This window comes from Balearica regulorum, chromosome 15, assembly GCF_011004875.1.
Source record: "Balearica regulorum gibbericeps isolate bBalReg1 chromosome 15, bBalReg1.pri, whole genome shotgun sequence".
Classification (NCBI taxonomy): Eukaryota; Metazoa; Chordata; class Aves; order Gruiformes; family Gruidae; genus Balearica; species Balearica regulorum.
Genome location: NC_046198.1, coordinates 4,787,715 through 4,810,000, shown reverse-complemented (window position 1 = coordinate 4,810,000; position 22,286 = coordinate 4,787,715). Strand labels below are relative to the sequence as shown.

The window sequence follows — 22,286 nt, the reverse complement described above, 5'->3', positions numbered from 1 at the left end:
AACTCAGGGAAATATGTGTAAAAGACTTGTAGAAAACATATTAATTTCTCTTTTGCATCCAATATATCGATGAGTGAAGGATTAAATTTATATTTCAATTCCATTTAAATGCTTGGTATCCATGAATATCAATCTTCAGAAATTATCCAAGGCAGTTAACAACAAAGAAACCAGGTGGTTCCTGCTAAAAAAAAATGGAAGGAAAAATAGCTCAGATCAGCCTATGTTGGTTAACTGACACTTGGCGATCCTTCGAATTGGAAAGGGGGCATAAGAGTTCTTCGAGCAGGTTGGACACCGACCCCATGCTCTGGAGCCTCTTTGGTTGGAAGAACTTCCATAAACCTCAGCCTCCTCATTAGGATGCAAACATTACAATATTTAGAGATTTAAAATACTTAGCTTTGATAGTAACCATAACAGAACCTCGTATGTCTTCTTCATCTACACTGAAGACGACACCTTATTTTTCTCTGCCCATTTTTAAGTCTAAAAATCCATTCTAAACATCATTATAATTTTCATTCTCTCAAGCCAAATCCCATTCAAACAGTACAAAAGCATCTAGAAAGGGAAAATGATTAATTTAAAGCTACGCTTGTTTCCAGCACTAAAAATTTCCTTCATATCCCTAGTAACATGGAGGAGAAATTGCATGTACTATTTTTATACACTCTTTAATGTCATGACTATTATTTTTAAAGCAATGGGAATAGGTATATTTTGAAATTTATTTATTTATTTTCCTGATTAACTGGTATTACTGCAATCCTGAAGAAGGATTGTAAATTTAGATCTGTCAGACTTGCATTGAGTTTGGTCTAGTATAAACCATTAACTACAGTGGGACGTTTCCCCCCGCCAGCTCTGACCCATTTCCAGCTGCAGGGCTGCATTTGGGCTCCCTGCTGCACCCTGTTCCTGCAGGAGCCCTGACACTGTCGCAGTGCCCCACAAAACCAAAACTCTCATGGGTCACCCATGGCAGGGCATTAAGTGCCCTAAACGCCACCTGTAAGGAAGGAACAAGCCTACATAAATACTGCTCAGGCTTTATTAATTTTTCAGTATATCTAACCCAACTACTGAAGTAACTAGCAAGTTTACACCACTGATGGAATAAAACGTGTTGCTAATAGCATTACATCAATATTTTACAGAAATCTGGACAACTAAGAGGAAAATAGGATAAAAAAACCACATTAAGCAATTTCAAAAGAAAGAAAAAAAAGACTGTTTCAACCCAGTATTTACTTCTGAGTACATTTTTATTACTCTTTTGCCAAAGTAGTAATAACTTATTGTCAGTGCTTTACATTATCTTTTTCATCCTACTGTGTAAACCATATTTCTTCCTTAAAACGAACGAGTTGTGAAGTAATCCTAACGTGAAAACTGTGGCCTAAGTTAATCCTTGCTCCTTAAAAAGGATGTTTTACATTTATATTATGATAATGCTGAAGTTTGTACTGTGATATTAACATAAAAATGATATTTCAGAATTAGCAATGCTTCTTATATTCTTGTTAAAATACGAAACACTTCTTCCTTTTCTTTTACAGGATATTGAAATTCCACTTGAACAAATGTGTCCAATGTAAACCTCGAATATAATAAAATGTAAAAAGCATTCTTCCAAATCTTCTGTAAAAGAAAATAAAGTATATAAAATTAATTCCAAAATTCTCATTGTTGCAACCTCCTAAATATACTTGCCATAGGTAAGCACAAACGGAGGAATATATTTCCAAAGGGGAGAGAATACATGCTCAGATATTATCTGGGAAAAAAATGCATTGAAATTCCTCTGTGATGAATAGACTTTTTTTTTTTCTCCTCAGGGTGACCTCTACCTTCAGAATATGATGGTTTTATTATGATTAATAAATTTCATTTCCACAGAGGAAAGGAACAGTGTCAGCTTAAACTTAAAGCAAGTGGGTTTCTTTTTAAATGCTAATTTTTAAACACGCCCTTGCATGACACCAAATTTAGAAGCTCAGAAGGTTAGCAGAAGAGATTCTGATTTCCATGCTGAAAATAGTATGAAGGATTTAAACTATATTGTCACACTGAAAATCAGTAAGCTAGTTTAGTCACATAGTCATTGGTTCATTTATTCACTATTATGCCGGTATGCTTATTTCTCATTAAAATTAGTGGCATTTAAATGCTTTGTGATAATTTACGCTGGAAATAATCATTCTCGGTAAACAATTTAATAAAATTTAGGACATGCAAATGGCAAAGTATTTGGAATAAATTAATTCTCAAAGCGATTATCTATGTATTTTACAGGATGTTAAATCAATGCATTAAAACCAATATGTGCACACACAAATTCTTATCTAAGAACACATCTGATGAACAATTTTGATGCACCACTAATCAGAACAAAGTAAGGTCCACTATTTTACAGTATACCTGGAACAAGTATTCAGGATATAACAGGGAAAAAAAAAAAGTTTGCTAGCATTTTGTTACCATACTGGTGCTGGTTCTGAAGTAGCTGGACTAACACCTTACTGGGAAATAACTGAGGAAAAAAAAAAAAAAATCAGTGTAGCCGTGCTAACATCTGTAAATGTAGCTGTAAACTATCCACCAAAAGCTCAGTGTATTGTAAATTCTTCTTTATTCATGCTATGTCTAAATTTCTTCAATCATATTCAGTACAGGGTTCAAAATTGCAAAAATACTATGTAAAAGGACAATTTGTTGTCCACTGCACTAATAAAAAAAAAAGGATAATTAAAAATGGTAATCAGTTGTGAGATTTATTTTAGTAGGGCCTTTGAAATTGAATTTCTCTCTTTAAATCATCAGTAGTTGGTACTGCTGAAGTCCCTAAAAATAGAGAAAGTCTGTAATTGTAATCACCATTTTAGATTAAGTTCTTTGGCACTACGGCTGTATTTCCATACACATCTAGGACAGACAGTGGAGCTCTGATACTGGAGACATTTGGAAGCTTCTTAATAATACACATACTAGAGGGTGTAATAACAACATTAATAAGGAAAAATTCACAGTATAGAATATGAATCAAGTTAACACATTTTCCTCAAGTGATCTGAGAACTATAGAAGGAGAATTTTAAACATGATTTTTTAGGAATTTGATGCACATATTTTTCTGATCATTATAATTCCCACCCCCATTTTTTGAAGTATACATATTGCTAGAAAAACTATAGAAAATGATGACTCTGTTTAAAGAAATATAAAAAGAGAAGTTAAAAATCTGGTACTACCTCAGCTAAATCTGAGTCTGATCTAATCCCCCATTGTTTGCCATATTACAAGCAAAGCGTACATATCGCTGAAAAGCTCATATTTCTCACTCTTCCACAATATTCTCCATTCTTTACTAGCTTTGCTTATAATTGAACAATCAAATAATAAATCTGCTGCTTCTTCAGATCTATATGTGTTGAATCTCCAACCTGAATAACCTTAATTGACTGAAATTCTTGTACTGGCAATTACTACTAAATTTCACACAAAGGCACCCGAACGAGTGAGACTTGGCTAAGCACGAGGAGACACGGTGCCGAGCGCTGGGGCATCCCTGCCCTCCTTGCTCCCCCAGGAAAGGGGCACCACTCAGGACGTGCTGCCTCTTGCTGTCGGCAGGTGGCACGGAAGGGGCAATCCACAACTCTCCTCTGTCACATCGCAATGCAGAATTGCCATAAAATTTTAGACAAAGGTGTGAAGATTTTATTAAAGAATTGGAAGGAAGACAAGGAAAGCAAGGGTTACCTGGCCTCATCCAGACACACGATTCCAGTAACTAACATCTTGCACTTTCTCTTGGTCACATAACTAGGATGATACCAAGACAGATGACACGAGCATCAGAGTTCCTCTGTACGCGCACCAGTTACACACCGCGTTGCTGAGCAGTATTTAACCTCAGTGGGCCAACGCTGTGCGGCAGGGGTAGTCCTTTAACTTAAAATTCCTTACTACAGCAGGATGCTATCTGCTCATGGTGCTCAAAGCATGTGCAACCAATTTATTTAATTTTGGATATTCATACCAAGCAACTTCAGGCATTTCAGTCACCCGAATGAGCAATGAGTTTCTCTACGTATCTCAGAAGGCAATGAGGAAAGATATCTATCCTATGTTTTTACTTAAGATCAAGAAAAATGATTGAAATGGGATAAAAACAGCTTCTAATAAATTTCCTTGATTGTAAAGGTTAAGAATGCTAAAATCCTCTATGCAGAGTTTTAAATGCACAATATCAAACAACTAAGATCATTCTACAAGGGAGGACCCATAAAATATTTTTGTTGCGTATCATTTTCCTCTTCCGCGACTGATAATGCTTCACAGATCTGTGACGTGGGGCAGAGGAAGAATTGGGAGGCTGTAGTAGAAAGAGACAGCGCAATGAAACAGTGAAACCTCAAGGCATACTGCCGCGCTGAATTCCTCTATCCCTCGAAGGCCATGAGGGATTTCCTAGTAGTATAGCATTAACATTCCCAGGTTTTCACAGACATGAGGAAACTTGACCACAGTCTACCATAGGGATAGGGTGGTAACAAAAGATTTCCATGAAGGGATCTTCGTAAGTATGCCATTGATGAAATATTAAAGCAGGCTTTACTTTTTCCTGCAGGTTGGAGCAAGAAGACACTTGAGAAGCCTACTCAGAATTTTCTATATGCAGCAAGGAATTTCAGATTCTTGACTGTTTACTGATTTATGTCACATCTGAATTTAGTCAGTTAATTTTTCTTGCTAATTGATGGCGATGTTTTGCAGAAATTTTGGCCATTGATGCTCAGACCTGATTTTTAATTTTTATTTCTGCAAGACAACCTGTAGCTTCTTTTGAAGTTTGTTAGATGTTTGCAGCCATCCAAAGTTGAGCTGCCACCTTGTTAAACATTTGAATAAATATGATTGATATTGGTTAATTTGCAGCAATGCAGGAGTGCAGCAAACAGCAGCACAGGTGACTGCCCTCCTGAGCTGCCGCTGAATCACTGCCGTGGAACACCCCCAGGGACAGACCTCAGCTTAACGCTTTCTCTCAAGTTTCAGTCTCGCTGTCTGGATTTACGCAAGCGTAGGGATTTCGCTCAATGCCGAGTTAAAAATCTAACAGAGTTCTATGCTACCAACACCACCTTTCTGTATAATCTCTATCCAAAAAGGTTAGACTTTATATAAACTTCATAAAAAAAAAAGCCACTGGGGAAACTGAGGCTTGCCATCAGGTGACCCCTAAACCCAGCTGGATTACAACGAAACCCAAGTATTTCTTTGATCATTTTACTATTACTATTATATTTTGGGGCAATAAACCTTGAATGAATTCTTATCTTGTTCACTAATAAATATATGGGGTAGTTTGTTTATGAAATTTTAAAGCAGTCTTTTGTGCTTGTGTGTAAAGTTCTGTAGTATGCAATCATATTATTTTTTGTTTAATATTTTAAATGCAATATGATAATCTCAAGATATTAAAACTCAGTCCTTGTTGATTTAATGTATTTGTATATAACCATACATACACGCACAAACACTGACCACCTTCCGTATGTATATTTTCAGTCCATCAAAGAAAAAAATTTGGGGTGCTTCATTAAAAAAAAACCAGTACAGAAGATGCGCACGTGCTTACACGCACTTGTTGAGGGAAAACAGAGATTATTCACTATTTCTGTTATCAAAGGAGCTTCACATTGCAAATCCTCCATTTACAAATCACAGAACCTCAGCTTTACTTAATCTTGTCGTGTTGTCACATTTGACTAGCCATGCGAACTGACCTAGAACTGTAAGCACCGGGAAGGCAAGCTGTCAGAGAGATAATGACAAAGATGCCAAAAAGGGCTGCCAGTGTTTTCACTGGGTGAGAAAAAGGAATTAATCAAACTCCATGAGAGAAGAACAGAGGATAATCAGTGTTTACTGATTTTTATCAACTGATCCAATAGCTGAACATCTTTACCACACGACTACCAAGAGCAGTAAAAGCTGTAACAAATGGAATTCCATATAAGCAACTATTTACAGCAGCAGTAAACACAAGTTTAAACTGCCAACATAAAGGACACTGGAATTTATAGAAGAAGTTTAATAATGTGCATTAGTACAACATTTCCTAGTCTTTCCAGAGCAAAAACTTCAGTATCTGCTATTTTTCACAGGGAAAAAGCAGTACAGCCTTAAATAAATACTAGCACAAAGATCTTACAGATGCTCCTTCATCCTCATTTTTTATTTTATCTGATTAGTGGAAGAGCAAAACATAATAATAAAAGCATCTCACAGAAAATTGTTATCTTCCCAGTCAAATTGCTTCATGAAATGAAGTCAAATGCATAGGCAGCAATACTAAAAGGGAAGAACCTCTCACAACCGAACATGCGTCTTTACACAGTAATCAAAAAAGGCTGAAACTGCATTTTTCCAAAGCAGTTTGGATTATGTTTACTTCTTGGAAATTCCTTTCAAAGAGTATAATCTGACGGATATCTCCTACCAGACACGTGAACAAGCCAAAGAGATGTATGCAAGCATGTATGGCAGCCTTTGAACCAGCTATGATTACTTACGTACCGTAGCAGAGGTACGCCACAACAGGCACCTTAACCCTTCTAAGCACTTTGTCAAATGTTAACTTGCTTTTAAATAAGTTTCTCTACATTTGCTATTGTTTCATTAATTAAATTTGTGGTAGCGTTAGTGTTGGCAGGTTAATGATAGTACATAGGAACATTGCATTGATTTGAGCAATTGCATTTGTTAAAAATTGCCAATATTCTGTTCAAACTATTTCGATAGTACAAACGCCAATGTTTGCTTCTTTAAGCTGCCTGCTTTTAGGAAACGTTTTTCCTAGAGTTATGAAATTAAACCTTTCAGAATGTTTAATCTGTTTTGCAGACTGTATCTTTCTCCAAATGGAGGTCAATAACTTAATCTAGGACTGTCAACTTCTAAAGCTTTATAATGCATTTCTTTTGCACACACACACACACACACGCAATCCCGCCTCCTGGGGACGATTCTGCTCAAATATGTAAATAAATACCATCAGAATTGGACAGATGTTACATCCACTTCCACCACACTTCATTCCAAATTCAGGTTTATATATACACTTGCCTCTCTCTCTGTAATTTCAAAATCATAAACTGCATATACACTTGGGAAAAAATAATACCAGGCTTGCAATCACACTCGATTTTTTTGTTCGTAGATGGAAGTTGGAGAACAGTTAAAAATTGGAGGAAGAAAGAAAGAGTGATATAAATATAGAATAAAAATCATAAAATGTAATATGCAGGTACATCCTAGTAGAATGCACTTGAAAAAGACACTACAATTTTTTTTTTCTTTACAAACTATGAATTTCAATCTTACAAAACCTAAAAGAAAAAAAAAACATGTTGAGCATTGATTTGAAAAATTCATTAAAAACGCTAAAGTTTAAAAATGAACAGTGTCCTGTAACCGACATGTAAATATACCACGGGTTTATTCTGGGTCTCATACTGATTTATTAGGAGCCTGATAGGGCAAGATGCCCATTGGCCCTATCAGCCAGGAGCCTCAGGATTAACTCTCCCCTAACGTACCCATTGTCAGAGATTTGCTAGAGCAAAGTCGTCAGAGATCCTGGTTAAAACGCCATCGTCAAGCTGATAGGGGGTTTCAGATAGTGTCCCTGCCTCTGTTCTAGTTCAGGTCTGTTTGCAGCCTCTTTAATCATGCCTGCCAGAGAAGATCTATCCCAGAAGCACAGAACTTCTCTTCTGAAGAGTAATTATTTTTAGCCTCAGAATGCACTGGATGCAATCAAGAGTGAAATATTTTTAAATTTCCCATGGAAGGATCCCTCTGTCAGACACTGGAATAGGGTTTCTTATATAACGTGCATGCAAGAACAGATATACTTGCACAAATAGAAATGTGTATACGGACACACTATCCGTTCATTAACACGTTTGTTTATTCAAGATTACTTTATTCCCCAATGAGAAAAGATGTCATGTGGCTGAGGGCTAAGTATCCCCTGGCAGGAATGATAAAGTATTAGGAAGAGAAGAGTGAATATCACCAGCAGAATCCCCCAAGACCTCCCATTTCCATTTGATGATAGAGTTCTAACCAAAAGGTTACGTGTTATATTATTAGTATTGGAAATCTACAAACACACACATTCTTTACAGGGAAACAATACAAACGTACATATACTCACATTTTAAACATTGAGCATATTATCAGTATCGTCGCTTTATATCAAGTTTACAAACACAGTTGAATTATTGTAACTGAGTTTAGGAGCACTAAAAAAAAAAGCACTATAAAATTGTACTGTAGGTGTTTTGCATGCATCTGAAAAACCACAGGAACGTTAGCTTTGGTTCTAAAGGTTTATGTATCTCTGTATATGCTCCATGTATTAAAACACAAAACATCAGACAATAAATTAGTTGAAAGTCAACTTACAGATTTGAAAGACCAAATGCAACTTTGGCAACTTGTACCACAGGAATATGGGCTGGAGAATTATTTTTAAGCCAAAAGTCCTTTAAAGTCTATGACTAAAACTGAGGTATACGAGAAACAGAAGATACAGGCTTTCATTAGCTTTCTCCTTCAGGTCGTATCACAAAAAAGGCACCTACAGTCACCTATGACGGGTACGTTTATCATACGGGCAAAACCATACCCAACAAAAATACATTATTGTTGAATCAATTCAACAGAGGTAATCAACTGGTAAACTGAAAAGTTTTAATAAATAAACACAGAGATCCATTTCGTTCTGCATAACGTTCACTGAATTTACTGATAAACAAGAGCTCTATATTTTTGACGTGAATTCCAAAGTAGCGATATATAGAATATGTATAATATAGTCTTGGACACTTTAATCGTGCCTGAAGGGGGGGGGGGGGGGGGGGGGGGGGGGAGTATTTATTATAGAAATAATTATTGCTTAGAAGGGTTCACTCTGTGAAACAGGAAATTGTTTTCAAGACAAGAAAAATATTAAAGAATTTTCTATCTCAAGAATTCCAAGTGGAAAAAAAAATTGTTAAAATAATTATATTTGTTCTTACTTAGCAAGGCCTAGATTTATAAATTAGCAGCCTCCCTGCTACAGCTCACGCTAATCCGGAGCCCAGCAGGAAGCACACGTGAAATGATGAAAGCCAAAATCCAAGTCTAGAGAGATCAAGAAAGTGTCAAATGTTGACTTCTCAAAATGTATTCTCTTAATGATTTAGGCCTTTGAAAAATCTATGTTAAATCAGGTTTTGTTTCAGAAGAACTTTTCAGATTACCACCAAAAATGCTACGGTTAGCATACAGATTATTACAATTTCAGCACATTTCGACTTCAGCTATGATCTTCTTTTTCATAAATAAGTGCTCTTTATTCGTTTCTATGTAGGTCGCTATGGCATAAACAGAAAACTCGTCACCTTTCATTTATTTCTGCTAACGTAAAACTCTATAAATAAACACTTAATACCAACATTTTGTGTCACGCTATATATCCTTTTGTCCTTCAACACAAGCAGCTTCTTGTAGGTCCCGGAACTGTTACTATTTATTTTGGCTTTTGATTTCTTACGTCGTGACATAATACCATCCTTACCTGAATTAAGACTAAGATTGTTCAAACTCTACCGCTTAAAAGAGAGACAATCCCTTGACATATTCAATATATTTAGAAGTTACCATTACCTTATAAAAACATTGTTCGCTTTTCTGTACCCAGGGCTTACAACAAGATAGTATATTAGCAAAGCAGCTAAGACTTTTTACTTACTAGAGAGCGATCCTCTGAAGACACAGACCCTCTCTCCCACTATCTCATCCATAGGATAGACTTTGTGAGTGCTTTAGGGTCTGCAGTACCCTTGTGGGCAATATTTGCCCCCAAAGAGTTGAAAAGAAAATCGTTAAATCTATAGCACTTACAACATCCTACATACATCTAAGCCTTTACTCTTTTCATTAGTTCTGTTTGTTTGGGCTTTTTTAAAGTCACAATCTTGATTGTACTGCCCGGTAAGTATTTATTAGAAAGAAGGTTTAACATATCCTTACTTTTCTAGGCCATATGATATTTAAACTGGAAATAAAACACCAAAGTCAGCAAAATATCCTTAATCTCTTTTATATGGCAGAACCTATAGGCTCAAGCTACAAATTAATTAAACTATTCCAAAGATTTATACTATGGACTTTCCTATGCTTTCTCGTACGATTAAATGCAGCATGTGAAAAAGGATATTGAGACCTGGATGGATGCATCAAGAAGTATCAATGATTGTTACCTGCAGAGGTGTTACAAGAAATTTCATCTGCTGCAACGAAGACGAATTGATTTCTGCAAGAGAAGATAAAATTCACAATACTGCTTGCTGACTGGGAAATGTGCTAGCTGCCAATTGACTTGATGTTTACAGATGGGGTAGGGTAAGGGTGCTCAATTTTAATGAATGTAGCAAGAAAAAGTGTTGACGTATTTCAGTACTATAGAGTTTATAAGGATCATGAGGTAGACATGCTGGGATCTTTTAAATGAAATAATGGTGACATTTGGATATGGACTATGTACAAACTCTTGCATTGGAAGCTTCATGTTTAGTGTCACAGATATGTCAATATATTTATGAAGTCTAATAAAAATAAAACCATATTTATATTGATATGGATATTAAAGGGCACTACTGCAAAATATGTAAAAAGCGGTTTTCGAAAAAAAATAATTGCAATTTACTTCGTGCATCTGAAAGGAGGATATTGAAAGTAAAATAGTTTGCTTTTATATGTCAAATATGATTGCAATCAGAAAATGAATTTTCTGCTATTTATTAAAAAATGACATAGTATATTCTCATATACTGTCATCCAAATACATACAAAAGTCTGTTGCAGAATCTTAGGAGAATAAGCTAGAGATATGAGTAATTTAATATAAACCTTCTCTTGCAAAATTCTTTTTTTAAACCAGGTAACATAAAAAAAGAAATGCTAAATATACTAATATTTCAAAATGCAGAAAACTTCACTAAGGCACAAATCCTGATTTGCCCTTTCCGAAAGCAAAGCAAACAGGATTTGGGTTGGTGGAAACCATGTTTAAGGATTAACATCAAAGGATTCCTTTAAATGCACATACATAGCTTCCTTGAATTATTTTTGTGTTGTGTGGGATTAACAAAGAACCCGGGCGAAGTTTTAACACTGGGGTGCTGTTTTCCTCCAAATTGCATGTAGCTCCTCCACCCTGCACTGCTAGGCATGGTGAAAAACTGAGTTTCTCTGTTTTGCACAGCTTTAATGCAAGAGTCTACCAAATAGGAGCTAGAAGGAAGGTGTTCTAGCTTGTACCGTGGAGTACCTGAAAACTGAGCTCTGCGAGATGGTGAAAGCTCTGCCAAGCATTAAGTACTCTGAGGATCCTACCGGAAACTATGCTGTTCAGGAGCAAACGTCTCTTAGGGGTAACAGAACCTTGAAGAGTTAAGCCCTAAGAGAACAAAATCTGTTTCTATTACTTCACCTCCAATGTATTAAAGATATTTGAAATCCTCCTTTAGAAAGAGAACCTCATTCCTTAGAAGTTGATATTTTGGGGAAAAAACCAAACCAAGGAATCTGTAATCCATACTATAGGGACAGGATGGATTAAGATCCAAAGCAGCATCTGGTCATTGCCTCTCCCTGCCTCCGAGATACTAACACCTGCCTTTGAGTATGAATGAACTCAGTGATCATACTGCACATTCCTTCACTTTCAAGATTGGTAGTTTTGCTCTTTATTTTGTCATCTGCAGCAACTTCACAGGCTAATGAGATCTACCTTGCAGGTAATGCTACAGGGAACTTTAAAAAATGAAGGGGCATAAATTTAACATTATAAATACAGAGCTACTCTGTATTTCATAGGTAGTAGAATTTGTCACTGTGTTTACTGCTATCACCTCTTTTATTATCACCTCTTGTGATAATTATACAGAATGAAACTGTTAGATGTTTGCCTAAAAGGGATTCAGCCAGTAGCAATACAGAATTACCAGCCACAGTTTTACAGAAAATCCTTTTGATTCATTTCTATGAAGTTATTAAACTGCCCTCTCATCTAAACGAAAAGATGACTTTTCCTTAAAAACTGCCTCTAAAGTGGCTACCTGAGAAACTCCTTTTCTTTGTCTCTGTTCAGACCATTTGTTGCTATTGAACGTTGAGCCACAGATACTCTATCTTCAGATGCCAAAGAACAGAATTATCTGTAAGTATAATGTGCTGGGTTAGTTAGTTCCAGCCAGACCCCACAACACTAACTGCTATTTGTCTTTTGGAGCCACAGACATTACTGAAACTGCTCTGAAATCTCAGTTTTTATTACCAACTCTTTACTAATTAACTGGTAGAAAATGAATTTTAAAAAATTTAACCCAAAGCGATACCTATTTAAAAACCATCTACCAGAAACATTCTTCGTTATACTGCTTCAGTTTACATAGGAAGATGCTATTTTCCCTGTATTTTGTTTTTGTAAAATTAATTTCACAACTCCATAAATCAATTGTAAAAGTAAGGAGAAAGTTACATATTGGTCAGCATCACAACTGTGAGAATGAAAAGTAAAACTAAATGCTGGAATTCAATAAGCCAGTTCAATTTTTTTATAACTAATTAGGTGCTATTTGTAACAATTACAAGCAATTGTTTAGAAGTTTGATGGCTTTAATGTTTTTATAGTTGCAGGTTTTTATTTAGGTAAATTCTATACTGATTTTTTACATAGACCTAGAGGGAGAACTGATAACCAGGGGTGTCACTGTACACATACGTCACACCTGATGTCCAAAGCAAGTATTGCTCCTTAGCTTGGACAACCCCATAGTTTGCAGACTGAGTCCTTCTGAGTTAAGCTGACACTGCAGAGCACCATATTCTGTCTGTCTTAAAGTACAAGAAAAGCAGACCTGGAGAAGGGCAGCTAAGCCTACTCAGTCCTTCGCCAATGTAGGGCTGTTCCCTTTAAAGACCAATTTTGTGCACTAACTGTATTGAGAGTACAAGGCTTAAAAACCTCACAGGTAAGGTATGGTGAAAATTCATGATGCATTTTAGGTTGTTATAATATTCCGCATCACTTCTACACTTTTTATTGATTCAAAGAGGTACAAGAAATGTAAATGGACCTAACCTTATTATACAATAAGCCCTCCTCAATTATTGAGATACAGAATTGCTTCCATCAATTTTATTTGTGTATTAACAGTGAAAGTATCGAACGAATTTTTTTACTGCTTATTGTTTTATAGTTCAGATGTAAAAGAACACACATTTAAAATCCAGAAAATTTTTTTTTCTTTAAATAAAATTTTTTGAAGTTGTTACTGGTTGTAAAGGAGATAAACAGAAAAACAAATTGAGAGTGTCACGTGACAAATACATTGATCTGAATGTAGAGTTGGATATATTCAACTTGCCTGGTTGATATTCACGCCCTGGGCTAAGTGCAATCGTTTTAAGTGCTGGAGTGGTACCCTTTGGCAGCCTGAGCTCTCCGATGGCAACCCAGATAGTGTGGGTCATGTAAATGTACTTCTGGGATGCAAAATGCCTCTGTTCCATCTGAGCAGCTCTTGCTTCCCAAGGGCAAACACTTCTGCATACTATTACTTCCCTCGATCCTCTATATCGGTTTCCTATTTCTTCCAGTAAATTGAAAACTACTGCAGATTTTTACCAGTATGGTAATAAAGATATTTTTAAAGTTGGAAAAAAAACCCAACAACCCAACGTTTAAACATTCGAGGTATTTCCTGAACTTACACAGAAACAGAGGGAGAGGACAGCAAAAGTAATACTAAGTGATTTGAGGCTCTTTCAAAATATTTTCAGGTTCCACTTTATCACCTGACTAAAAGTACCCTGTTCCAGATTACAGCGGGCCACTGAACTGAAAGACTTAGATAATAAAGTATTCAAACCAAAAGATTTAAGCAAGTGAAGAACAGAAATTTAAGTGAAGCTTGACTAAGGTTTTTCATTATATACACTATTTAGTGAAAAATATTTCTAATTACAAATGGCTTCAGTACATGTAATGTACTCACAGAAATTAAGCCTTCTGGACTGTGCAATTTTGTTTAATTTTATTTTATTTTTAAATACCATAGCCTAATTTCTTCAGTATGTCTATACTACCACAAGTTAATTAAGAGGCCCAAGACATTTCATAAATACATGTGTATCAACACTAAATTTACGCTTCGGTAAGGCTTTAGACATGAAATTTAGTAGAACCATGCCAACAATTTGTAATTACTATGTAGTATTTTTAGCTTTTATTCTGTAAGCATGTTTAAATAGTCTTGACTCTCTCTTAATCTATATATCCTGAGAGTTAGTTTCACGTTGGAGATACCTGATATTCCAGTGAGGTTGATTAGCTTTTAGCGTACATGTATTTTACACGCTCCGTCAGGAGAAAAGAAGATTATTAACAGCATTTCTGCTTAATGAACATTTATGACTTCCTTCAAACTTTTTCAAAATCCCCTTCGTGCTTCCCATTCTCATAAACACTAAGACCAATGATCTCAGCTACCGGACTGTCAAACAGACCCCAGAACAGAGAGGGGAATTCTCTTTTATACCATCTCTGATACAATACTGAACTTTAGGCTCCTTCACACGTGAAAGTTTTCTTAAAAATTGAAACTCTGATAATTCAGTTGCACATGAATACATACAACTTTTATCACATTTTCTACATCTAAATAGTCTTTAATTTAAAGGTTAGTGACAACTTCAAGTGGAATGGAGCTCAGAAAGAGCAGAAGCTTATAACAGAGATTGGGTGTACAGTACTGGCCTAACCGCTGCTCCTGCCTGACCCGTACACGATTTGGTTACTCTACTTTTAGTTGCAAAAATCAGAACCTGGAATTGGACCATAGGAGAGATTCAGAGAATGGGTCTCAGATGCTCTTTTTTATGACTTGAGGGATCTAACCATCATGAAGCACAATGCCAACCTAATTTCAAGATAGACTGTTGCTCTGAGTGCTCCCCCTAAAAGTTTCCGTATAGTCGTCCCACCCTGGGAAAGGACATGCTCTCCTTCCTTTCTCTGCACTACTCCACATTCCTAAAAAAAGCAGAAAGCAGCAGCCTACTACCACATTTTCCCTCCTAGTCACTGGCCCTACTGTTCCTCAGATGTACAAAAGTCATCACAGCTGTGTCTGGGAAGTTTATACACGTAGGTCATTGTGGGTGTAAGACCCTAGGTTTGTAGGGCACATGGGACAAATTACTAAGTGCTGTCTGTCCCCTATCTTCTCCCTAAAAGTCTGGATGACAGTTGGACTTTTCAACACTCTCTATATTCTACAAAGCAGGTGATCAAGAACAAAATTCTGACACACATATAATTTCACCCAGCACTCCCAGAAGTGTTTAGTCCCTCCTCTTGGCAGCACAGAGCCTCAATAAACCAGAAGCCATAACAGAGGTGGGATTTTCAGAAATCAAGACTTCCCTAAAACTAATCACACTAACTCTAGGAAATCTGAAATGTAAAAAAATTATAATCCACTGACATGCAGTGATTATGTTTCATACACCAGTACTCTTGGAATTTGCTTACTAACTTCACAAAACTAGACAGGCTTGCTTAGCACAGAGGTGCAGCCCCCCCTCCCCAAAATGTAGCAACTGCTGATAACAGTGCAGAGCCCCAGACCATAGGAAATTAAGATGAAGGCAAATACAATACTGAAGTTACAGTGGGAAGATTTAAACTATATGCAATCCGCTGACTTTTTCTAGTAAGACCACCATGGGATTTACAAATACAGTCAGTATTTAGATTTCATGGCTCAGAACCTCAGCCGGTAAAATTGCTGCAGCTTAACTGAAAGCACTGACTTCACAGGAGCTATTCCAAATTGTATCCTCCAAGGATCTGGTGCTAACTATATAGTGTAACAAAGATTTTTCCCAGAAGTGTTATATGTGGTACATCTACACATTTCTCCGTTACATCTTTAAAGATACTTTCCTTTTCCTTCATACTCTAACTTTAAGGCTTCGGTGCTCTTGTTCGGATTCTGATGTTGAGGGCGCTTTCACTATGAATTATGGTGGCAGCTGGCAGCTTGCATGGCTTCTGTAGTATTCAAGTATGGACAAAGTTTCAGAGTTTCCCTCTAAAATAATTTTATGAAGTCCTCCCCAACTCCCTCCTCCTGATGTCCTAAATTTAAATATCAAGGCTATCAAAGAATTTTAAATTTTTAATATTAGTATAATAACTATAATAAGAAGGTTGATGTTGCTATTATCGTGCTTTATATTCCCATTACTGTAAGATCAAAGTACATTATCATACTCAGAGCATTTGAATCACAACACAAAGACAACTAAACAACTTTACAGCCATACCTATAAGATATATTAAATGAAGAATAAGACTATAAACAGAAAGTAATTCATGCGGTATCAAGCTTCAACAACACTAACAGTAACTTGTTTGACCTGATGTGCTTTAGGAAAGAATATTTTACTTTTAGACTAATTTCTTCCATGCCAGGTTATTTTTTTCTGCAGAATTGCTTGTTCAACCTAACTACTAATAACGACGGCAAGACAAAGAGGAAGATGCAGATATTCTGCTTGCAGAATACTTAGGTTTTCTGCTTTCACTGTCAAAAGAGAACGCATCTCCCACCTCCATCATTCCTGCCCATTTCAATAAACGCTCTTTTCTGAAATTTTCACTTGGAAGTGCCTCGGAGTAAAACCCTGCATCAAAAGAAATTAATGGAGCTACTTTTGTGAATATTATCTCTCAGAAAACACTAAACCTCATCTTGATTGCCCAAGCAAAGGCAGCAGCTCGTCCGTCTGCCTGGACTCAGCTGCCGCTCCAGAAGGTCCGGCATCAGTTCTGCCCGCACGGGTGTCTCACAGCCCTGGGGTGCCTCACCTGGCACAAGACACCCGTTTCCAGATGGATTAACCAAGCCCTTCATTTGACTGCCAGGGTAGGCACCTCTGCATGGCTTTTTGTCTGTGTGGTCTCTGTGCTCGATATAGGACATTTCAGTGTGATTTAGCCGATGACAAGATGTCTCTAACATAATTCACACTGCCAAAGACAGCAGGAGACGGAAAAGTTGAGAAATCTCTCTCATTAAATTTTATCCTGCCACCAGTCAGACAACGCCTTGAACAGGAATAATTTGTTTTAATACCAAAAAGCACTTCTGCAATTGTGAAAAGCACACCTTCAAGACAAGAAATAAAATAAAATTAAAAAAAAAAATCCCTAACTCCTCTGGACACCAGTGGAAATGTGCATTCCCAAGACCAGTGATACACCTGTATTATTACATTTAATCAGAGAAAAAAAAACCCTCAAAAATCTAAAGGGAAATATGGTCAACAAAAGATGCTTTCTCATAATTTGTATTCTCATGTCAGGCTTTCCCCAGCAGGCAGACAGGTGTCTGTCTTAGCTCTTCTGTTGAACTAACTAACTAACCCACTCAAATGTGGGTACACGAGAGAGACTCCTTTTAGCATAGCTTAACATTAATACTGTAAAGCCGTGAGGGAAATGACACGGTGTCCATTCTGTAGATCTAATCCTTCCATGGCAATGTCTTGTGTGCGAACTCTCCCCCTCTCTCCTCCCACTACCCCTCCAAGACTGCATGTGAAGAACATTTCTAGCAAATTGGTGCTATTCTTTGCAACTTAGTATAGTCGTGCAATTTAGTATAGTTGCTGTGAAAAATATGTTTCTTTTTAATATACTGCCAAAACGTGGATGATGTCTTACTTCACAACCCGTAGGAAAATCTGTAGCCCTTTCACCTCCATTTTAAACCTACACATAATTTATTTCCTGATTTATTTATTAAATCAGAGCTATACAAATACGCTTAGTTCTAATTCATATTACCCGCTGTATCAGTGGAATTTTTCTGTGTGACGTATTACGCAATATATTATACATAGTAGAAATGTATTTATTATTAATAATACAATCTACATAGTATATGTATGCAAGAAGATGATGATTTTTAAGTGGATCTTAGCATTTTGAAGTGAAACCTAAAACTAACAGGTGAAATTCTGAACACCACATTAATCAACAGTAGAATTCTTACTGATGTCAGTGGCATAACTGCTCTAACATTATTCGTCTTGACTGTGATTAACACGGTCTACGCACCCAAGCTAAATCTTTGCAGAAGTAATCCAGTAATTCTGTTCAGAAGTGTTCCATGTCGGCAATGTAAACTGATGTCAGTATGACCCAGGAATGCTAAATTAAGGCTATTTTTGAAGTTTTACGATTTATATTTGAAAATTGGTTTTTCATTACTATATTTTGGACATATTTTTCACTCTCTTTAGGGCAAACAGTACAGCATTTTGAAGTCAGCTTTGTATAAAGAATCACTATTTTATCCAGTAAAATCATAATAAAACATGTATTTATTTTGTTGGGGGATTTGTTACGTTTATCATGACATCTTTAAAACAATGTCTCATTAAAACTTTATATTTGTTTCTGATTTCATAATGATTATTATGGTTTACTAGTAACCATCATTTTATCCACAATAAAGCCTCCTCACATACAGAGGTATAATTATAAAACTTCTTTAGCAGTAACAACAATTCTTTCCCTTTAACTTATTTTAATGTTTGAAGTACTTTACAAATTACTTTACGACATCATTTTTTTGTATTATAACTGAAATACCATATATATGAAAACCTTGCCAGGATTATTTAAGAATTCATTCAAGAAAAGCAAAATGCGAGTTGAGAGGCTGGTACACATTTGGTTTAAATGAAGATTTTACTTTTTTCTGCAAGTGTATGAAACTTCCTATAGCAGTTTTCACAAAACAAGGTGTTGTTTAAGATACGTGGGTAAACTTTCTACTCCCATTCCTGCTGTGCAGTATATTCTTACAAACTGCTGGTTTGCCACAGGTGCGTTCCTAGAGTATTAGAAACCTGAGAAGCCCAAAGGTATGTGAAAAAAAAAAATCTATTTATATACCTAATCAACAGCTTTAGAGTCCTTTGAGGTGGGAAACACTACAGTAAAAACATACAAGAGTGTAAATTGCCTCTTTCTTGATTAATTTCATCTACATAGTTATTTTAAGTTTGTTCTTCTAATACTTCCTCACCTTGCCTAAAAGACATTGCAAATCCATACAGACTATATCCAATGCATTCCACATCTTATTAGCAACATTTCATTCCTTCATCTTCTCTCTGACTTTCACAACGCTCTTAACTCCTCCTTGCTCTTAGAGCACTCACGGTGGGAGCTCTCAGGCTGACAATACTTCTAGCATGTTCTAACCTGCCTCTTTGCGGTCTATCAAGCCAATGATCTGAAAACTACAAAGGGTATAATTAGACACTGACACGTCCAAAGGAACTCTCATGGTCTATCATGTCACAGGCACTGACCCAACAGACTGTAACAGTTTTGGGCTGTTGGACTAGGAATCAATGTTTTAGTAAGTCCCTAACTCCGTATTTATCCAGTCTGCTGAATACAACGCACTTAAAAATTTTAAAGTCACACTTTCTTTCAATATCCTCTAAGAGTGAAGAAGCCCATACGAACTATTAAAGAGATGATTCCTACTTTAAAAATGTTAACCAATCCTTTTTTCACCTCTTTTTAGAGGAAAAATAAGCATGAAAAGACATCAAAGGAATATATTTATAATGAACTTTTATTTTAAAATAAGAAACTCCCAGGTTAAAACTCATGCTATATAACCTGACGTAGGCTAGATGTATTAATCAAAAAGAAAGCAAGGATATTAAAGTTGATATGTAAATGTCAGAATAGGTGCACTGATTGTTTTTGGTTTTCTTTTTTTTAATTCTAAGCATTTAACAGCTTCCACTATGTTCAAGAAAAAACTGGCAGCAAAAGTATTCAGCATCTTTAAACCTGAAGCACTTTAGGAAGCGAGGTTTGGAAATCTAGGCTCTAGTATCCCTCTACCTTCTCTCTCATTTTTTTCTTCATGATTTCCAGCATGGAAGCCAAAGCAGATTTTATGTTAATAGCCAAGCCTGCCCTTGTCTATGGGGATTCTTAAAATATCCCTTGATATTACAGTGAAGGAGAATGGAAATTACACGAAGGAGAAGTAGAACCAGGGTATGAAGAATGCAAGCTCTGACATGATAGAAGTTTCATAATCGATGTTTACCATCATTCTGGGCTAGGAACCTAAGCTTCTTCACTACTGTATTACCTCTGCTTTGAAGTGGTGGAGTAGTTGAATAGTTACATGGATGTTACATGAACACTGATATTACACACAGGGGAATCAAGCCTTCCAAGTTATCAGAAAACATGCTAATTCTACCAAATATTAGAGGAATACTTTAAAATATCAAAGTATATAAAGTAGCTTCCTAGACTTGGTAGGAGATTACATTTTTATGAAATGTAATTGTTTGCCACGTTTTCCTACATTAATATGACTCCCTGTGTCTCCCCCAAGAGCGGTATATCTACAATATTTTAGAATGAACCACGTTTCAATCATTAGAAAGAACTCTGTGCAATACATTTTTATTTCAGGAAATTCCTTTCAAATTGCTCTACATGAAACTCTCCGATCATAGTATTTTAAACTCTTTGATGGTTTTTTTTCCTACTACATTCTCTTTATTCGTATTCATCCACGTTTACTTCCTAATTCCTTCACTAAAAGGTACTGGTATGGCCATGAGTCATATACTCCAGTCATTCCCAAACCTGTGATGAATATGGATTATGAAATATTAACGTGATGCCAGTGATCCCCTAGTTTGCCACAGATCAGATACAGACACAAAGACATACAAGCCTCATAGGTAGATGCCCACCTCCGTTACCTCTCTGTAATAGCAAAGTGAATGATTTTATTTTTATATGAAGTATTAGGGAATAAACAAGCTTTAGCTACTACACAGGATAACCAGAAAAAAACTAGACCAATCAAACATCACCACATCAAACCTAAGTGTTTGAAGAAGTGTTAAATATATGCTATCTGATTGCTGTTACAAAAGCTAAACACAACCTTTGTACCTGGTCAAGGTGCTAACTGATCCTTTTCACGCTCACAATTATGGCTGTACAATTTGTGCTTATGTATCATCCTGTCCCCCAAACTTCTCCATTTCTCAAGATTCAACTTATATAGCAAAATTCAAAAAGGCTTGAAGGTTCCAGCTGGGAGTAGAAGAATAAAGTTATCGCTATACTCTTTTTTTTTGCTTCCAACATGATTTCTTTAGGAATTAATACTGTGTGAGGAAGCTCTTTTTTTCTAAATCTTAAAAAGTACAATCATGAAATGAATGAAGTACTACACTTTAAAATATTTATCTTTCCATAAAATTATTTAATGGAAAATTAAATTCTGACTGAACATGCTATTATATTTTATATGCTCTCAAAACCTTAATTTGAAAATAATTTGAATAAAACTATAGTGGCTTTCACTGTTTATTCATAAAATAGAAGATCTTAAAGCCTGTAATACAAAATAAAGAATCACCTCCATCTACAGAAGCTCACATTTTATATTTTGTGTATTTTTAATCTTCATTCTAATTTCTCGTTTTTTAATGAGCATGTTTCCAATTAAATGAAACCTGTACCTATTCTATTTTAGGGTAATCTGACCAAAAATATCAAGTATTACTCTCTATGATTTGCTCAAAGAGAACTGGAAAATGCATTAAATTATATTTATGTAGACACTAGTACTTCAACAAAAAATGAATACTCCACGTAGGCATGTTAAAGATGTAAACTGTGAGAATATCAGGATTTTACCAGGAGTAAGATTTTGGATCTGGAAGATACAGAACCTCCATATGACAAAAATCTCCTGCCTCAAGTTTCATACAAGATCCTATGTATGACCACAGAACATGTATGTAACACAAACTGAGAGAGAAAAAAATTTTTTATATATATATATTTATACTACAAAGTGTTATGTGCAAAGTATTTTTGAATATGCCTTATTTGCTTTTAAAAAAATTAGTGAAAAAAAAGAGGTCAGCTTCCAGTGCTGAGGGATCTAACCCAGACAACAGAGAAGTCAATGGGAATCTTCCCATTGTTTGTTGTGAGATTGAAATTGGACAACGTATTAGAAAAAGGGAATTACGCTGAGAGCAAAATACCTCTGTACATATGTATGTGTG

The 22,286-nt window shown here is 36.0% G+C and overlaps 1 protein-coding gene across 50 annotated transcripts in view; it reads right to left on the bottom strand.

The window, feature by feature from the left end:
• RBFOX1 (RNA binding fox-1 homolog 1) overlaps nucleotides 1-22,286 on the bottom strand; it is a 906,682-nt gene that overhangs the window by 5,980 nt on the left and 878,416 nt on the right. For 13 of the 50 annotated variants that reach the window (XM_075767596.1, XM_075767601.1, XM_075767597.1 and 10 more), the window contains one exon: nucleotides 10,328-10,380. The exons of the other annotated variants lie outside the window; for them this stretch is intronic. In XM_075767596.1, the coding sequence (XP_075623711.1) occupies nucleotides 10,328-10,380 (53 nt within the window). The remainder of the gene's footprint in view (nucleotides 1-10,327; nucleotides 10,381-22,286) is intronic. 50 annotated transcript variants of the gene reach the window in all.